Genomic DNA, 14969 nt, shown 5'->3' on the forward strand with positions numbered 1-14969 from the left:
ATTCCTTGGAAGCTCAAAGGTTTTTTTGTTTGGTGATTGCATGAAATTAATGATTGATGGTGTACTAAGATTAGCGTTGCATACGCATCGCCCAAGGATGAGCAAAGCTTTCGGTGGGACCTAGTCAAATGCCAAAAATAAACACTGTTATCTCTCATCTACTCATCCATGTTCTGACACGTGTCACCTATGTGCTATGCATGCACAACCAAACACATGCCTTTAAGCCTGACATATGCCACATCTTAGGTAGTTGAGTTAATTTTTCATTTCTCTCTAATAAAGCAGAAAAGGTAAGATTGTTAAAAATCCAACTAATGGATCATTTCAAACACTAAATTCATTTAAAGAAAAATAAAAAAACCAATTAGATAAAAATATTTTAAAAATACTAACAACACTCTCTCTAACCCTTTTTTATAATTAAATAAAATTAATTAAAATTATTAATTCAGAAATAAAACCCATAAAAATGGATTTTTTTTATAAATTTGAGTTATTCATAAAGATTTTGCTTGAAAAAAAGTGTAAAAAAAGTATTGCTAACTTTATTCATTAAAAAAACATTTTTTAATCATAATTTGATTTAAATTTCAGTTCTTAATATAAAAATCAAACCAAACCCAACAACGTATTATAATTATTATTTTTAATTTCCACTCTTAAATCGCATTGTCAAAAATTATATCTCAATTTTGATAATGATAATATGTCAACTCATATATATTAGACATTTTTTAAACTATGTTAAATTATAAAATCATAATCCTAATAGTGCATGGCTAATTAACTATGAATGATTTATAATGTATCTTTTATTAATAAGAAGTTTAAAATTTAGTTGTTATCATGTATGATCTTTTGTAAATATTTTTTATAATTACGTAAATGTTATTTTTGAGAGTTAGTCACAACTCAATTAATAATTAAATTTTACATTTTGTCAATTCATCTCATTAGTTGTCAAATTACAAATAATTTTGAAAGTTATATAAAAATAATTTATAAAAAATAAAAAAACTGCTAAATAAATTCAAACTGAACCGCAAAAAGACTAATTTGGTTTAATTTAAATATGATATTATATTTAAACTAAATCACATGTTATTTTTATGTTTGATTCACTTAATTTTTGTCCAAAAACTTAATCAAACTCAATTGTGAACACTTCTATAAATAATTTTAGATTTTTTTCTCTCTCTCTCATATTTGTTTAGGCAATTATATTTTAGACACATTTAAAATTTATATGTGAATATTTCACTCGATGAAAATTCGTATCTTAATTCACTATGTTATAAAATACTAAATCCCTTCTATTAGATTCAATTCTTGTTATAACTTTCCTTGTTAATGTTTCCTAGATTTATGTTCTTCTTTATACCATTGAACTTGAATGAATATTGTTGTTGTTAGGATTTATATTCTCTGGCTTTGTTGTCGTTTAGTGTACGAGATTAATTTGGTGTTTGTCACTGCCTGCCTATGTACCTATTAAAAGATTTGGATTTTGATGGTTAAGAATTCTATAAGCAGAAACGTTGGAATCTTTGAGTTGAACGGATACCTTAGTAATTACTGCTTTGGCTAACTTAGTTTGACATTTTCCTACTTTGCATTTGATGATTGATAGAAAACTCGTATGTCATTAACTGCAAGTTGTTTCTTCTTCTTTAAATTTTCAAATGATTTAAGAACATGTTGGTAGCTTTATTTAAAAAACGCATGAACAAAATTGCAAGTCGGGGTGTAGGTATACATTTGTATATCATTGATAGCATTTGTACACTCTTAAAAGTTCGAGTTATTTATAACTTTAGTGCAAAAACATTATGTAGTACTTCACTCCCTATATATATATATATATACTGTAAAATTACCAAAATAGTATAACTGAATCTATTGAGAATTATCCACGGATTTATCATGAGATGAGATAAGTGACAAGCTAAAAATGTAACTTTGTATTGTTAAACATAAAAAGTACTGTCTTAAATCGTTATCAGTAAACATATCCCGTTTGACAATTTCAGAGTTTATCAAAACTCTAGAATTAAAAATAAAATAAAATAAAGGCATAGGAGTTTACAACTATTCTTAAACAAAATATCTCATTTGACATTTTCAGAATTTACCAACTTGAATTATCTTACTAGACTCTTTCAAAGCGAATTATTATTTTAAAAGAAAAAATACAAAATTTATAATTATCACTTAAAAATAATAAGCTATATTCTAATTTGTATTTTCTTACTTACGTACATATATTTTTTTATCATGATACGACTATAATTCTAGATTTTACAGTTTAAAATATCTCCTAAACGTATATGTATTTTATGCATTTTTTTTTTACGATGGCTTACTCTTTCCAATTAAGTAATGTTATTGCTAGTATTCACCAAAAAAAAAAAGCTATTGCTAGTTCTACACGTGTATTTTACTATATTTTGTTCCCAATATATTTGTCATACTCTAAATGTCCGGCATTCAATTCTCGACAAACAAAAGGGGTAAGAGGTGGGGCTTTCCAATCATCCACGTATAGTAATATATTTTAACCTTTTTTATTGGACACTTTATTACATTATAGGGTCAATCAATCCAATAAACTAATGAATTAGTGAAGTAATCGATCTAGATAACCCTCAAAATCGAACTATACAAGACCCGATCAATAACCAAATAAAAGTAATGGTTAAAATAATTAAACCTGGTATTTTTTTCCGACAGAATATAAGAAATACATATCCTTAGATTGAATGAGTATTTTTGTTATTGAAACATACTACTGTTTCAAATTCTTCCTAATTAGTATTAATACGAACTTTTATTATATTATTTCCCAAACTGTATTTTATTTAAATTAATATACGTTGTACATTAAGAATATTCAATTGATTTAACTCATTTCTCAATTATCAATTGAACTGTAACTTATTATTTATCGCATAAAATCCATAATGTATTTTTTATGCTAAGTCATAACTTTATCCAACTTTGTTTTTTATTTTACATTATTCTATAACAAAATATATCATATCATGAAATAGTAAAAAAAATTACTATCAATTTAATCATAATTCATCCCCGATCACTTTGTTTGGCAAAAACAAACTCATTTTAATATGAAAATTATAAACAGTTTATTAATACGTCATTTTTACAGTAATGAATCATAAATTTAAACAAAGGTGGTAAACGTAGCGAGCCGGTATAAAATAACCAAATTTCCGCAATTTCCCCACTTTGTTCAATGAAAAAACGAGTTGGGGAAAAAACGTCAACAACGCAAAATTACATAAAAAATTCTTGATTAACCTTTGAAAAATCTGAAAGATGTAAAAGTTGGGAAGCATGTATAACGAGTGTAGATGTAAAAAATGGAATCTTCATGCCAATGTAGAGGAAACCATTTCCCCATTTCTAAGCATCAAAAAAGCCATTCACCCATTTCTAATTCACTAGTGCAACGGCTATATTTCTACCTCAATTTGTAAATTTGTGAAGAAGTCTCGACAAATAGAGCCAACAAGCTACCTGTAATTTGTGACTAGAATGCAAAGCTAAAGCTGAAATAATGTCTAAAGCAAATTTATGAACCTCGGGCTTCCCTGCCATCCGAATAAGCATTGCTGTCCACTCCCCTGGCGCCAACTTCACCACCTCACATAAGTATTCAAAGCCTTTTCCAATCCTACTAAGGATAGCACGCTCCTGCAACGTACAAGACTCAAAAAAAACTCAGACAGAACAATAATTTATTTTTTAGATATTCGGAAAAAATTAAAACGAGGATTCTCCAAATTTTAATAAGGAAGCAAACCTCCATGGAAAGTGAGGAGCTTAGAAACTACTTATTCCCTAGAGATGTGCATACGCATATAGAATAGAATATATTTAACAAAAGAAAATACCTCAAATAGTAATGTCCTCTGGCCTTGAGGATTCTCATTTAATGCGCAATCAATCACTTCATCTTGCAGAAACACATCAGCTGCTTCTACTATATCCCGAAGAAGGAAAAGACGCACTCTAAGACCCTTGTCTGATAATATGAATAATAAAAGATCTTCAGTGGAATCAACAACAGCATGCATGTCAAATAATTTCCAAACAGAAGAACTTGAAAACTTTTCAGAACTAGGGTCTCCAGTTATCTCAGAAGCTTGTTCAGAGATTGCTGCTACCTGAAACAAGAATGACATCCATATCCATATTACCATTACATACAGTCCAAAGTTGTATAATAATTTTATCCACAAGAGTATTCAAATTTGAAGGCAGAAATGAAAAGGATCCACATTTGCATTTCTAAAAAAATTACTCGAAAGAATTACGCATTTGAACTCTAATAAAGCACATTTACTTCTAAGAAAAAACATAATTCCACCCATAAATTAATAGAGAAATGCCAGCAACTTACTCTATTTCCATTATTGGATGAAACAAAAATGGCATTAGTTAAATGATGCGTGTCTACTCCCTAATCCCTATTTAGTAAGTTCCATTCCCAGTTTAATGGGATCCACTCGTATTTCACCCATTATTAAAGAGGGTATTGGAAAGAGTGTGATGGAGTGTGCTGCTACTTGCTAGCATTTCTCAAACTAATAATGTAATTGTCCCTAGGCAGTAACTGTGAAACGATTCATATAGGGCCACAAGGTTCTAAACTTTCAAGTACCAGTGGACAAATAAAGTAGTCTATAAATTTATGTCAATGTTAAATAGCAAACAATTCTGTTTAATTGGAGACGTTATGACCCAAATGATACAGTTACCATTTGGTAACCTTGTGAATAACTTATCGGCTTATTTAAAGCAATACTGGAATGAACATATTCACATCACAATTTTGTATGGCCAGGTAGAAAAGCCAAGATAGATCATACCAAGCGTTCTAGACGATTCCACCTTATGGATCCATTGTTACGAATGAGAAGTTCCCTCAGAATTCTTCTCATATCAGGGCTTGGGTCTGCAATAAGTCTCCCAATGACAAAAGGATATGCACTCTGAATGACTTTAAAATCAGGATCCAGAGCTTTAGCTGTGCCTTCTAGTGATCCCAATGCTCTTATCACAAGAGCATAGTCTGGCGGAAGGGAGAAGTTAAATTCATACATGACATCATATAGTTGGTTCATAATTCCCTGAAATCCAAAGCAAGATTGAACTTTGAAATACAAAGTGCCATTATAACCAGTAATTGTGCTTCAGATAGGTATAAACACATATATCTTGTTGTAGAAGACATTAGCAGAAAATGAATCTATGAAATATTAACTTTAAAAAATAACTTGAAGCTTTGAAGCCCAACACCAAAACAAAAAAAAAGAATAAAACAAGCCAGAAAAAGGATGAAATGAGGATAAGATCAACTTAATCCCAAAGCATAGATTGCACCAAAGATTTATAATTTAGGCATTCCCATCTGGCAATAAGCACCAAAACAGTGCATAAATTGTGCACACTAGTGTTTCCCTCTGTAGTCACCCCCTCCCTCTAAGTGACATTTGAAAATGCTCAAAACTCTGCTTTGGGATAACTCAGGCTGATGACCAAAATATATTTTCAACACCAGTTACAGCTATTACATGGCCAAAGTTGATCCTTAAAAGTTAAAAGCAGTATAAAACACAAAGCAAACCTGAAAATCTTGAGATTCAGTGGTCCGATCAGCAAATGATGCTTGCAGCGCATCAGAAACTGAATGTATGTCAATCCCTTCAGGAATAAATCCCAAAGAAAGATAGTCATTTGCCAAGCTCAGAGAATCACGATTAACAAAGTGAACAATCTGAAAGAGAGAAAAACTTAGTACTAGACACACACAACAAAGGAAATTATGTATCTCCCCCATATATTGTAATATAATGAAGAGGAGAAACTTTAAAAGAAAAAAAAATTCAGACAATGCATGTACAGGAACATTTCATCCAAGAGAAACTGATGTCTGAATCCAATGAATGAAAGGATTTCTTATATTTCAGGATATCATATATATTAGCATCATAAAAAAAGTTCCCAGTAAATATGTAACGCATAGCATGACTCTGGAGTTAAGTCAGATCTTATGAGAGATCGTAAGAGATTTGCAAATGAAAGCAGTCAAAATCTAACACACCCTTTTGAGTTTTGACTCTTCTCCAGCAATACCAAAAATAGGAAGCTCATTCGCCAAGTTGGCATAAAGCATGCATATTAGATGTAAACCTTAAAATATAAGTGTATTACATCTTATGAAGAGAAAGAAATAATATGAGTCAAGCGCCAATTTATGTCATTGATTAGCCATTGACCCACGTATAAGAGAGAGGAAGCAAACATCAGAAAAAATGGGGTCAACAGAAGCAAAGACCTGTTGGTGTATGAGAGAAGAGAAAAAAAATGCACAAGACTGGAAATTTGATGAAAGGGAGCGGAGAAATAGTTGGGAGAGGGAAATGCCAAACAGACTGGACAGCTGCCAAGAGAAGACTGGGGGAGAGAATTGGAGAATGATAAGTTTAATGACGAGGAAAATCATATGTGGAAAGGGTTGGAACATGAGGGGGTATCTGAGAATTTAGGTAGTGAAGGTGGTGCTGGACATGGGAGGAGCAAGCACTATTGTTTATGTTCATCTTTTTCTTCCAGCTTTTTTCTAGTTTTCTCTTCTGTTGTTTTCTCTGTTTTGGCTATCATTTTTCTGCTTTATCAGAGTATATTCTCTTTGGTGTAAGGAGCTGAGCTTCATTCCTTTTGCTGAATATTATCCAGAATTTAGTTTCTGTCAGTTTAACATCTTTAATGCGATTTGAGCTTCTCAAACATATTTTTGGAATTAAGACATTGCCGTAAAATTTAGTGGAAATTAAAACTAGCCAATTTAAGTTACATCCTTTAAAATGAGTAATATCTAGACATTTCTCACCATTTGAATAAGTCCAATCCGGTAATGCCTCGGAATATCCCCCATCATTCCAAAGTCAAAATACGCAAGAGATCCATCATTTATTGCAACAAGGTTTCCTGGATGAGGATCAGCATGGAAATAACCAACCTCAAGCATTTGTCTCAAAGAGCAGTATAATCCCTACAAAGCCATAAGAAAGAGGCAATGGGGCATCAATTGACAGTGCTTAGCATCTCAAGTAATCATGCACTTAATATGTAGACAGATGATAACATAAATTAGCATTCAATACTATTACAAAAACATGAAAGCATACTAAGACACACAATGGCATAAAAGAGATATATCATACACGTAAACAGTTGAAGCTTGTGACCAACAAAACTTGTGTACTTTATACCTGGTCAATGAGTTCCCTTCGGTTCAAAGAAGCTTTATTCAAACCTGTTTCATCTGTAAGCTTAATTCCATCTATCCACTCCATAGTTAGCACAGTGGAGCATGTGTAATCCCAATATATTTTTGGAGCTTTGACGGAATTTGATTTTTTTTGCTTAACCCCACCTGCATATTTGTTGGTCTGTTCATTGCCACCTCTTGAAAAGAGTCACCAATTTAAATTGCATGCTAAAAAACTAAGCATTATTTCATCAAGTTAAGAGACAAAAATGTTTATAACTTAAGACATTACACACTGCCCTATCATTTGAGGAAATAATTATCAGCTCTCAACCAAAGTGAAATTTTATAATTCCAGGGGAAATGCCTTAAGTGACAACATACAACTGTTAAAAATAATGTAATTGTAGTAATAATGTAAATAGGATAGAATTGGTTAAGAGTAACAGTATATTCTTATGTGTAATTGAATTATCTTTGTAATTATACATAGTAACAATTTTATTTTTTAAACTTAGCCTATGATCTCATAGTCGATCCCAAGCCTAGGTCAAGGAGGAGAGTAGTTTTATGCCCTGAGTAGAGTATTCGGCCATGTCTTTGGCCACTTGTAAACTTTTTTAGTTTCAAACAATCGCTCAAAGAGTTGAGATTTGGGGAAGTTACACAAATAACACTTATTTGTGATAATCAGCCAGCATTTGCATACATATAGCCTCAAATCTGATATTCCATGAGTAGACCAAACATATTGAGATAGAATGTTTATTTTATTAGATAGAATGTTTATCCAGGGACATCACCATTAGCATTGTCAATTCAAACGATCAACTGGCAGATGTTTTCACCAAGGCATTCAGAGTTCCTTGGATTAGTTGTATATCTAGCAAGCAACTTGATGGGGAGTATATTTCTTGTAATTATGTTTAATTATCCTTGTACTTACAACACTTAAATATGTGTACTGCTGTGTAATAACACATAGTATTCATCATATGTCTCTCATTTTCTCTCTCTTAATATCATTAGATCAAAGCATTGAGCATTATCCAAAATTTGAATTCGGGATTAACAAACATGGTTGAATTATGGACATGCCACGTCAAAGAAAATAGCAACTAAACGATTTTGGTGCAGATGTTGAACTTACTTGCAGACCAACAGTAAAGAGAAGCAAAGCGCTCAGCATTTTTGCCCTCTAGGACATAATCAATTTCATCAAACATGTGCCTGACCTGTTGCATTAATCTACAATGACTAACACGTAAAGCAATTGTAATGTAAACTGAAATACAACAGTCCCTAATAGTCAGCTAGTATAATGATCATACACAAGTAAAATATTATATTTCTGAAAATGTTGGCTGAAAAATATGTCATACAAAGCAGACGAGAAATCTGCGCTCTGTATCAAGGAATTTACCATTTCATTTACTGCCACCAAAAGATCTTTTCGAGCCTTGGCAAACCGCTTTAATTGACCCCCAATCATATTGAATAACAAAGCATCAAGGGTCAATGAAAGTGACATACCAGGCCTCTGTACTTTTACAGCTACAAGCTCTCCAGAATGCAGGTGAGCTGCAACACTTGAAGCAACAAAAGTAAACACTTCAATCTTCCTCAAACATGTAGATATTATTCTAAAATTCCAAATTTAAGAACAAGAAACCAAGCAAATGTGAAATATTCAAATCAGAATAAAACTTAAGCTATTATTGTCGGCAACTCACCTTTATATACTTGCCCTAAGGATGCTGCTGCAATAGGTGCTGGGCTGATATCCTTAAAAATTTCATTAATAGGAACACCCAAATGGTTCTCAATAGATTTGATTGCAACATCAGTTGGAAACGGAGGTATTTGATCCTATAGCACGGAAAACAAAATTATAAGGTTTTATCAATACAATTTGACAGAAGACAAGAGCATAGCAATAGTCAATAGATGCACCTGCAGCATTTGATTACATGCACTGAAGTATAATGGAAGATGTCACTGTACCTGTAACTTGGCAAGTTCTTGGCAATATACTGTTGGTAATATGTCAGGCCGGGTGCTCAATGCCTGCCCAAGCTGTAAACATGAATGGATTAAGTCAAACATAAGAACTGTACTGATGATATATTTAATATATGTTAAATATTAATTATTGCTCCATTCAGTATATATAATGCCATAATGTCGATGCAGGAAAGAAGAAAATAAGAGAAACTTTTTTTATCTATAATTCTATATTCAATTGCTTTCACGAAAGAAAAAATGAAACCTCAAAAAATAAAAAATCTAATAACATAAAACACAAGTTACCTAGAGTAAGAGCATAAGAATTGGAAGCATGACTATTTCATTTCTATGGTAAAGGCAAAAGTGGATAAGGGAAACAATATATCTACAGTTAAAACAAATAATGGGCAAAATAAAGATTATGATCCAGGAAACGTATCAAAAGCCCTTGAAACAGTCATCAAGCTATTTCACAACAGAAACCAGAAAATTTTATTTTAGAGTAAGAGCAGAAGTTGCATGACTGTATGAGAAACAAAAAATAATGCTAACATAAAGTGCATATCTTAAACTAACCTCTGTATAGAACATTTATATAGTATAAAAAGAGTAACACAAAGAATGAATAGATGATGAAAGCAGAAACCAATAGGAAATAGCCTGTGAGAAAAACTTGCCTTAATGTAGAAAGGACCCAAGCGTATTAGAGTTTCACGAAACTGCAAAAAATTGCATATATATCACTGTTCATTCGAGCAGTTTTCCCTAACAATTATAACAAAACGAATCCACATTTTCTACTGCCGGAAGAACTGTTAATGGAAGAATTTAAGTGGTTTGGTATTTGTTATGATGCTCAAATACACAGTTCACATTTGAAAGAACTTTACATACAAAATGAGTAAAAAGACTTCTTTTATATTGCCAATCCCCTCATAGAATGAAGTTACACATGGCTACAATTTTCATTTAAAAAATTGCAACAACGGTCAAATTGATTGATATTCTTTGTTTTCAATGAAATCCATCAGGTATCAAAGGAACAAAAGGTCAGACAGTTAATGGTAAAACAAAAAATCTTTTATCTCAAAATGACCAACTATCTAATCATTAATGATATGTTTTTATCCATGTAGTTTGTGCTTTTTCAATTTTAGTCCCTTTAGGATTCCATTTTTTTTATTTTTAGTCCCTGTAAGTTCAGGCTTACCGGGACCAAAATTGAAAAAACCCTTCAACCCTCCATTCCAACCACCAAGCCAACCTTATAACTCCTGAACTTTTTTCTTCAATGACTAATTCTTTGTCAAATAAATGATAAATTAAACAAATTAACCTAACGCCCCAAACCAAAAGTAGCGTCTTCATTCCCCAAGTGTATCTGCAAAAGAATATGAAAAGCATTGACAAAAGATAATATGTTACCTTAACTGCTCGTTTTCCCATGTCTTGAACGAATAATTGCCATATCATTAGCCTTAACACATGAAATGAAATAATTGTTGCCCTGTACAAAGCCAAAAAGGGGCCAAATCGGTAGATAGCATTGAAACTCTTAGAGCTATAAGTTCCAAGAGCATGCCCGAATTTACTTTCCAGTGATTCCCTCCTCATCCTCGCATACTCAGCAGAGGGCGTTTCGCCATGCACGCTGGTGAAACCAGTTGAATATCTGCACCAGCATCCACGACGAACAAACAATAAATGAATATCATAAAACATGAAACGGACCAAAATTCGATTTCATATTAATCGGATCATCAACTCACGAATTGCGGTGCCATAAGAAAGACGAGCAACGGTAATCCAACGGCACGCATTTGCGTAAGATAATTTCAGTGAAACATTCGTGATGTAAATCTGCAAGAAGAAGAAAAAAAATATCACTGCAATAGTAGTACAATAAACTAAGCGCCATTCAATTCTAAAGTTAAATTGAATAGAAATGGGAAAATTTGTAGGGTGTAGTGATCAGAGGAAACAGTACGTGCGGACTTGAGAATGGCAGCGCGATGACGGAAGAGAGCGGCGGAGGCATTCCTCGTCATTGATATGTAGGGCAAGCAAGTTCAGTGGAAAGCATGGGAAAACGGTGAACACCAATTGTTTGAGAAAATGCATAGCTGCTGCGACCAATAAGTCATGGGTTTGATTCGATGTGTAGCAGCAGCGGTGAGTGAGTGACTTTCTTGCGAAGCTGAATGCAGAGGAAAGTGCCACGTCTGGTGTTAAGTACGCAAGGCACTTGACAGTTGGCACCGAACCACCTCTTGGGATTGGATTAACCCTTTACGACCTGGGCAGTTTGTTCGTTTTCACTTTCATCAATGATACAAATATATATATTACCATATCATAAATCATATAATTCTTTTTTCTTTCCCTCCAAGTATATTAAAGCCTAATAATATTCATAAAACATTTTCCTTTCACCTTTCATGGCCCTAATGCCAAATGGAACCCTCTGCAAGTGCCTATTGAATAAATTCCTTCTTTACACCTTAGTTTATTTTTTTATAACTAGTTCATATTTACTTTTTAATTAAAAAAATTATGATCATTTTATCACTAAAATTTGAACCCTTAATCACTTAGTTAAAAAATATAAATTATTATCATTTATGTCAATTGTTGTTGGTTTAATAAATAACATAATATGAGCTCACTTTCTAAATTTGTTTAAGTTTTAATATTTATACACTGATAATATATAATATAACATAATTTTATATTATCATTTAATTTTAAATTATCATTTGAATTGTTTTAAAATAATTTTTAAAAATTAATAAATTTATCATATATAATAAGTTATGATTGGATAATTATTTAAAAATTTTTACTATCAATATATAACTATTTTTCTCAATTTTTTATATTATAATTTAAGTATAGATTGTTACTTACAGTAAACTTGTCACTTTTATAATTATTTAAAATATTATGTTAAAAATCATTTTCTGAATTAAATTTGTACACTGACAATGTATATGTTCTAATGGAAAAATAAAGTAGTATTAGAATTTAAGATATAAAAACTTCTAAATTTATAAAAAAAAATAAAAATAAGAGTTTGAAACTTGAATAAAGAAAATAATGATTTACAATTGCAATTTTTTTAATAGTAAGAAGGGTGTTTTTTTCCATAAACTTTTTTCAATACACCCTTTCTTATTTATTATAAATTTTGCAGTTTCACTAGTTTGGAATCAAATATAATTAAGAAAAAAATTCATATATCTAGTAACATTTACATATAATATAATCAAGTGATTGGACATAAGTGATCAATATACTAAAATTAAAATTAAATAATTTGGATATTATTCGGATTTATTATTGACAGAAATAATTTTTATTTAGTCTTTACTTACTTCTTAATCAAATTTTAGATTAGTCAATCTCTCTTTCTCTTGATGAACTTGAAGATTAAAGACAAACAAAATATAAAATGAGTTTGTGTCTAATTCAATAACAAAAATTAACTTATGAAGATTATTTCTAATTTATATATTTTACGTTGACACTATTTATTACCAATGTAAAAATTAATTTTTTCCTAATACATCTCTTAAGCTCAATACTTTTAGATTTAATATGTAAATGACCCATTTAATACATCTAAAATAAGTCCTAATATCATCTTAAATTTATTCTTAAAATTAATTGACTTAAGTCAACTTGTTTAATAAATATATAAGTTACATCAACAAGAATTGAGATTCTACATGTGAAGCTTTACAAAGATGGATTATAACCTACTAGAAAATAAATAAATATAGTATAAATTGAAAATTAGAACAAAATTCTTTTCTAAGATGAAGGAACTAAATTTATCTATTTTGAAAAGACGGCATCTACACTGGTCCAAGAGGTACCATTTTTTTAAGCCATTAGATCAATCTCGTGCCTACATTATTACAATACACCATCAACACCTTACAATTTCTCAATCATCCTCTTTCACTTTCCTGTCCACACTTTCGCTAACGCCGACAGACACGTCGCTGCTGAACCTGCAACAGGTAAACCCTTGCCGGCGACACTTTATCACACAAGCAATTTAGAATCATGATTCCAACAATATCACACACATGAAACCTAACACCTCAAAATTCACCACCAATCTAAACCTTGCAATTGCAACAAAGACACATAAATCAGTTGCATCAAACAAAGCAATCCCGATCGGTTTGGACGCAATTACATTCATGTGAAACCTAGCGAGTGAAAGCATAAAGAACGAACAAGACTAGATGAGGAGTGCAAAGGGGATAATAATCACAAGCAGAACGACAACGACGTAAATGTGTATTCGTAGGCGAGGGTTCTGATCAAGATCTGCGTGGAATTGATGAGCTCGAGCATGAGAAGTCGCATCCAGCAACGGAGCCGACGCCGGAGAGGAGCTTGCCGACACAAAGGGTGGTGCGGTTGACATGCGCAAAGACTTGTTCGACAGCGGCAGGTAGTGGAGGAAGAGGTGATGCGAGAGAGGCCAATGGCTGCTTGAGAGCAAGGGCGACGAGGTTCTTGGCGGTGTGGCAGACGCCGTATCAGAGTTGAGGCGAGGATTCACTATCACGTCTAAGGTCGTGATGCGGTGACTCAACGGGATGGGGCTGCTGGGGAGAGTGAGGAGTTTGGCGACGCAACTATGGGTTGCCGGTGGCAGTGAAAGTGTGGACGTGAGAGGAAAAAAAGAGGGTTGAGAAATTATATGGTATTGATGGCCTACTGTCATAAGGTAGACACAAAATTAATCCAATGGTGCACCATCAACCACCTATAAAGTTGGTCAGGTGGCCCACGTTAGATGTAATTTTTTATTTATTTATAAAAATAAAAAATAACATTAAAAAAGATTTATAATAACTCACTTAATTTTATTTAATTAACTAAATTAAATCCGTTGAAAACATAAATAATTTTGAAATTGATGAATTAAAATTATAATATACGGCATATATGTAACATCAAATCCCTAGTTATTAGTATATCATTGTAGTTCTGAGGGGTTCATTTGGGGTTATGTTGGAAAAGAAGGGAAAGGGTAAACACTATTTGGTGCAATCCTCACTGTTTCGCTTCTTTGCGTTTTGGAATTTCAGTGTGGAATGGCGCGCGAACAACACACGCCGACGCGACCGTGGATCCAGGATGCAGTGCCTTTGTTAGTGGTTCTTCTAATAGCAGCTCATGTCCTAGCTATGGTGATTTTTCTCTCAACTCATCCCTCTCAATTTCAAAGAACAAAATCCCTTATCTCTATGTCTAACCACTCTATGTTCATTCGATTCACTGCAGATATATTGGATTTATAGATTAGCCACCCAGAAACAGGTGCAGCATAGGAGAAAGACTCACTGAAGGAGGAGAAGGTTCATTGGTGAACCCTAATTTACCTCCTACGAAATATTTAGCAGCTATAAAATGTCCTTAATCTTGGTTTTATAGGCCTTGTTTGATAACGATCAAAGCATTTACAATTTTAATTAGTGCAAATGGATTCAATTCATACGCATAGCGTTGGTTAATCACATGATTTTTTGTGGTCTCTTTTAGAGCTTGCTTTGAATTTAGTAAGTGTATTGGTTTTTTTATTTTTATTTTCCGTTCCTGTGTGAGGTATACCTCTGCGTTTTGATATCTCAGAAACAAA

The 14969-nt window shown here is 32.3% G+C and overlaps 1 protein-coding gene and 1 long non-coding RNA gene across 2 annotated transcripts; one reads left to right on the top strand and one right to left on the bottom strand.

Moving 5' to 3' along the window:
• Nucleotides 1-3377: 3377 nt before the first annotated feature.
• Nucleotides 3378-11759, bottom strand: LOC100811652 (uncharacterized protein slr1919). The gene is made up of 14 exons (XM_006578045.4): nt 11295-11759; nt 11077-11167; nt 10733-10979; nt 9985-10026; nt 9305-9376; nt 9034-9169; nt 8724-8881; nt 8451-8535; nt 7302-7465; nt 6920-7081; nt 5654-5803; nt 4896-5156; nt 3918-4190; nt 3378-3717 (listed from the first exon to the last, which is right to left on the bottom strand). Exons 1-14 carry the CDS (start codon nt 11353-11355, stop codon nt 3490-3492), a joined length of 2130 nt encoding a protein of 709 aa, XP_006578108.1. The 5' UTR covers nt 11356-11759; the 3' UTR covers nt 3378-3489.
• Nucleotides 11760-12811: 1052 nt separating this feature from the next.
• On the top strand, nt 12812-14847 carry LOC100798668 (uncharacterized). The gene is made up of 2 exons (XR_413795.4): nt 12812-14520; nt 14615-14847. It is a non-coding gene; the product is annotated as an uncharacterized lncRNA (long non-coding RNA).
• Nucleotides 14848-14969: the final 122 nt, after the last annotated feature.

The sequence above is a fragment of the Glycine max genome, chromosome 4 (assembly GCF_000004515.6).
Source record: "Glycine max cultivar Williams 82 chromosome 4, Glycine_max_v4.0, whole genome shotgun sequence".
Classification (NCBI taxonomy): domain Eukaryota; kingdom Viridiplantae; phylum Streptophyta; class Magnoliopsida; order Fabales; family Fabaceae; genus Glycine; species Glycine max.

Coding starts and splice junctions, on each gene's coding strand:
- LOC100811652 (XM_006578045.4), bottom strand. CDS start 11,355: ATGACGAGGAATGCCTCCGCCGCTCTCTTCCGTCATCGCGCTGCCATT. Junction 11,168..11,294: donor TGCCATTCTCAAGTCCGCAC/GTACTGTTTCCT, acceptor TTCTTCTTGCAG/ATTTACATCACGAATGTTTC. Junction 8,536..8,723: donor TGGTGGCAGTAAATGAAATG/GTAAATTCCTTG, acceptor TTAATGCAACAG/GTCAGGCACATGTTTGATGA.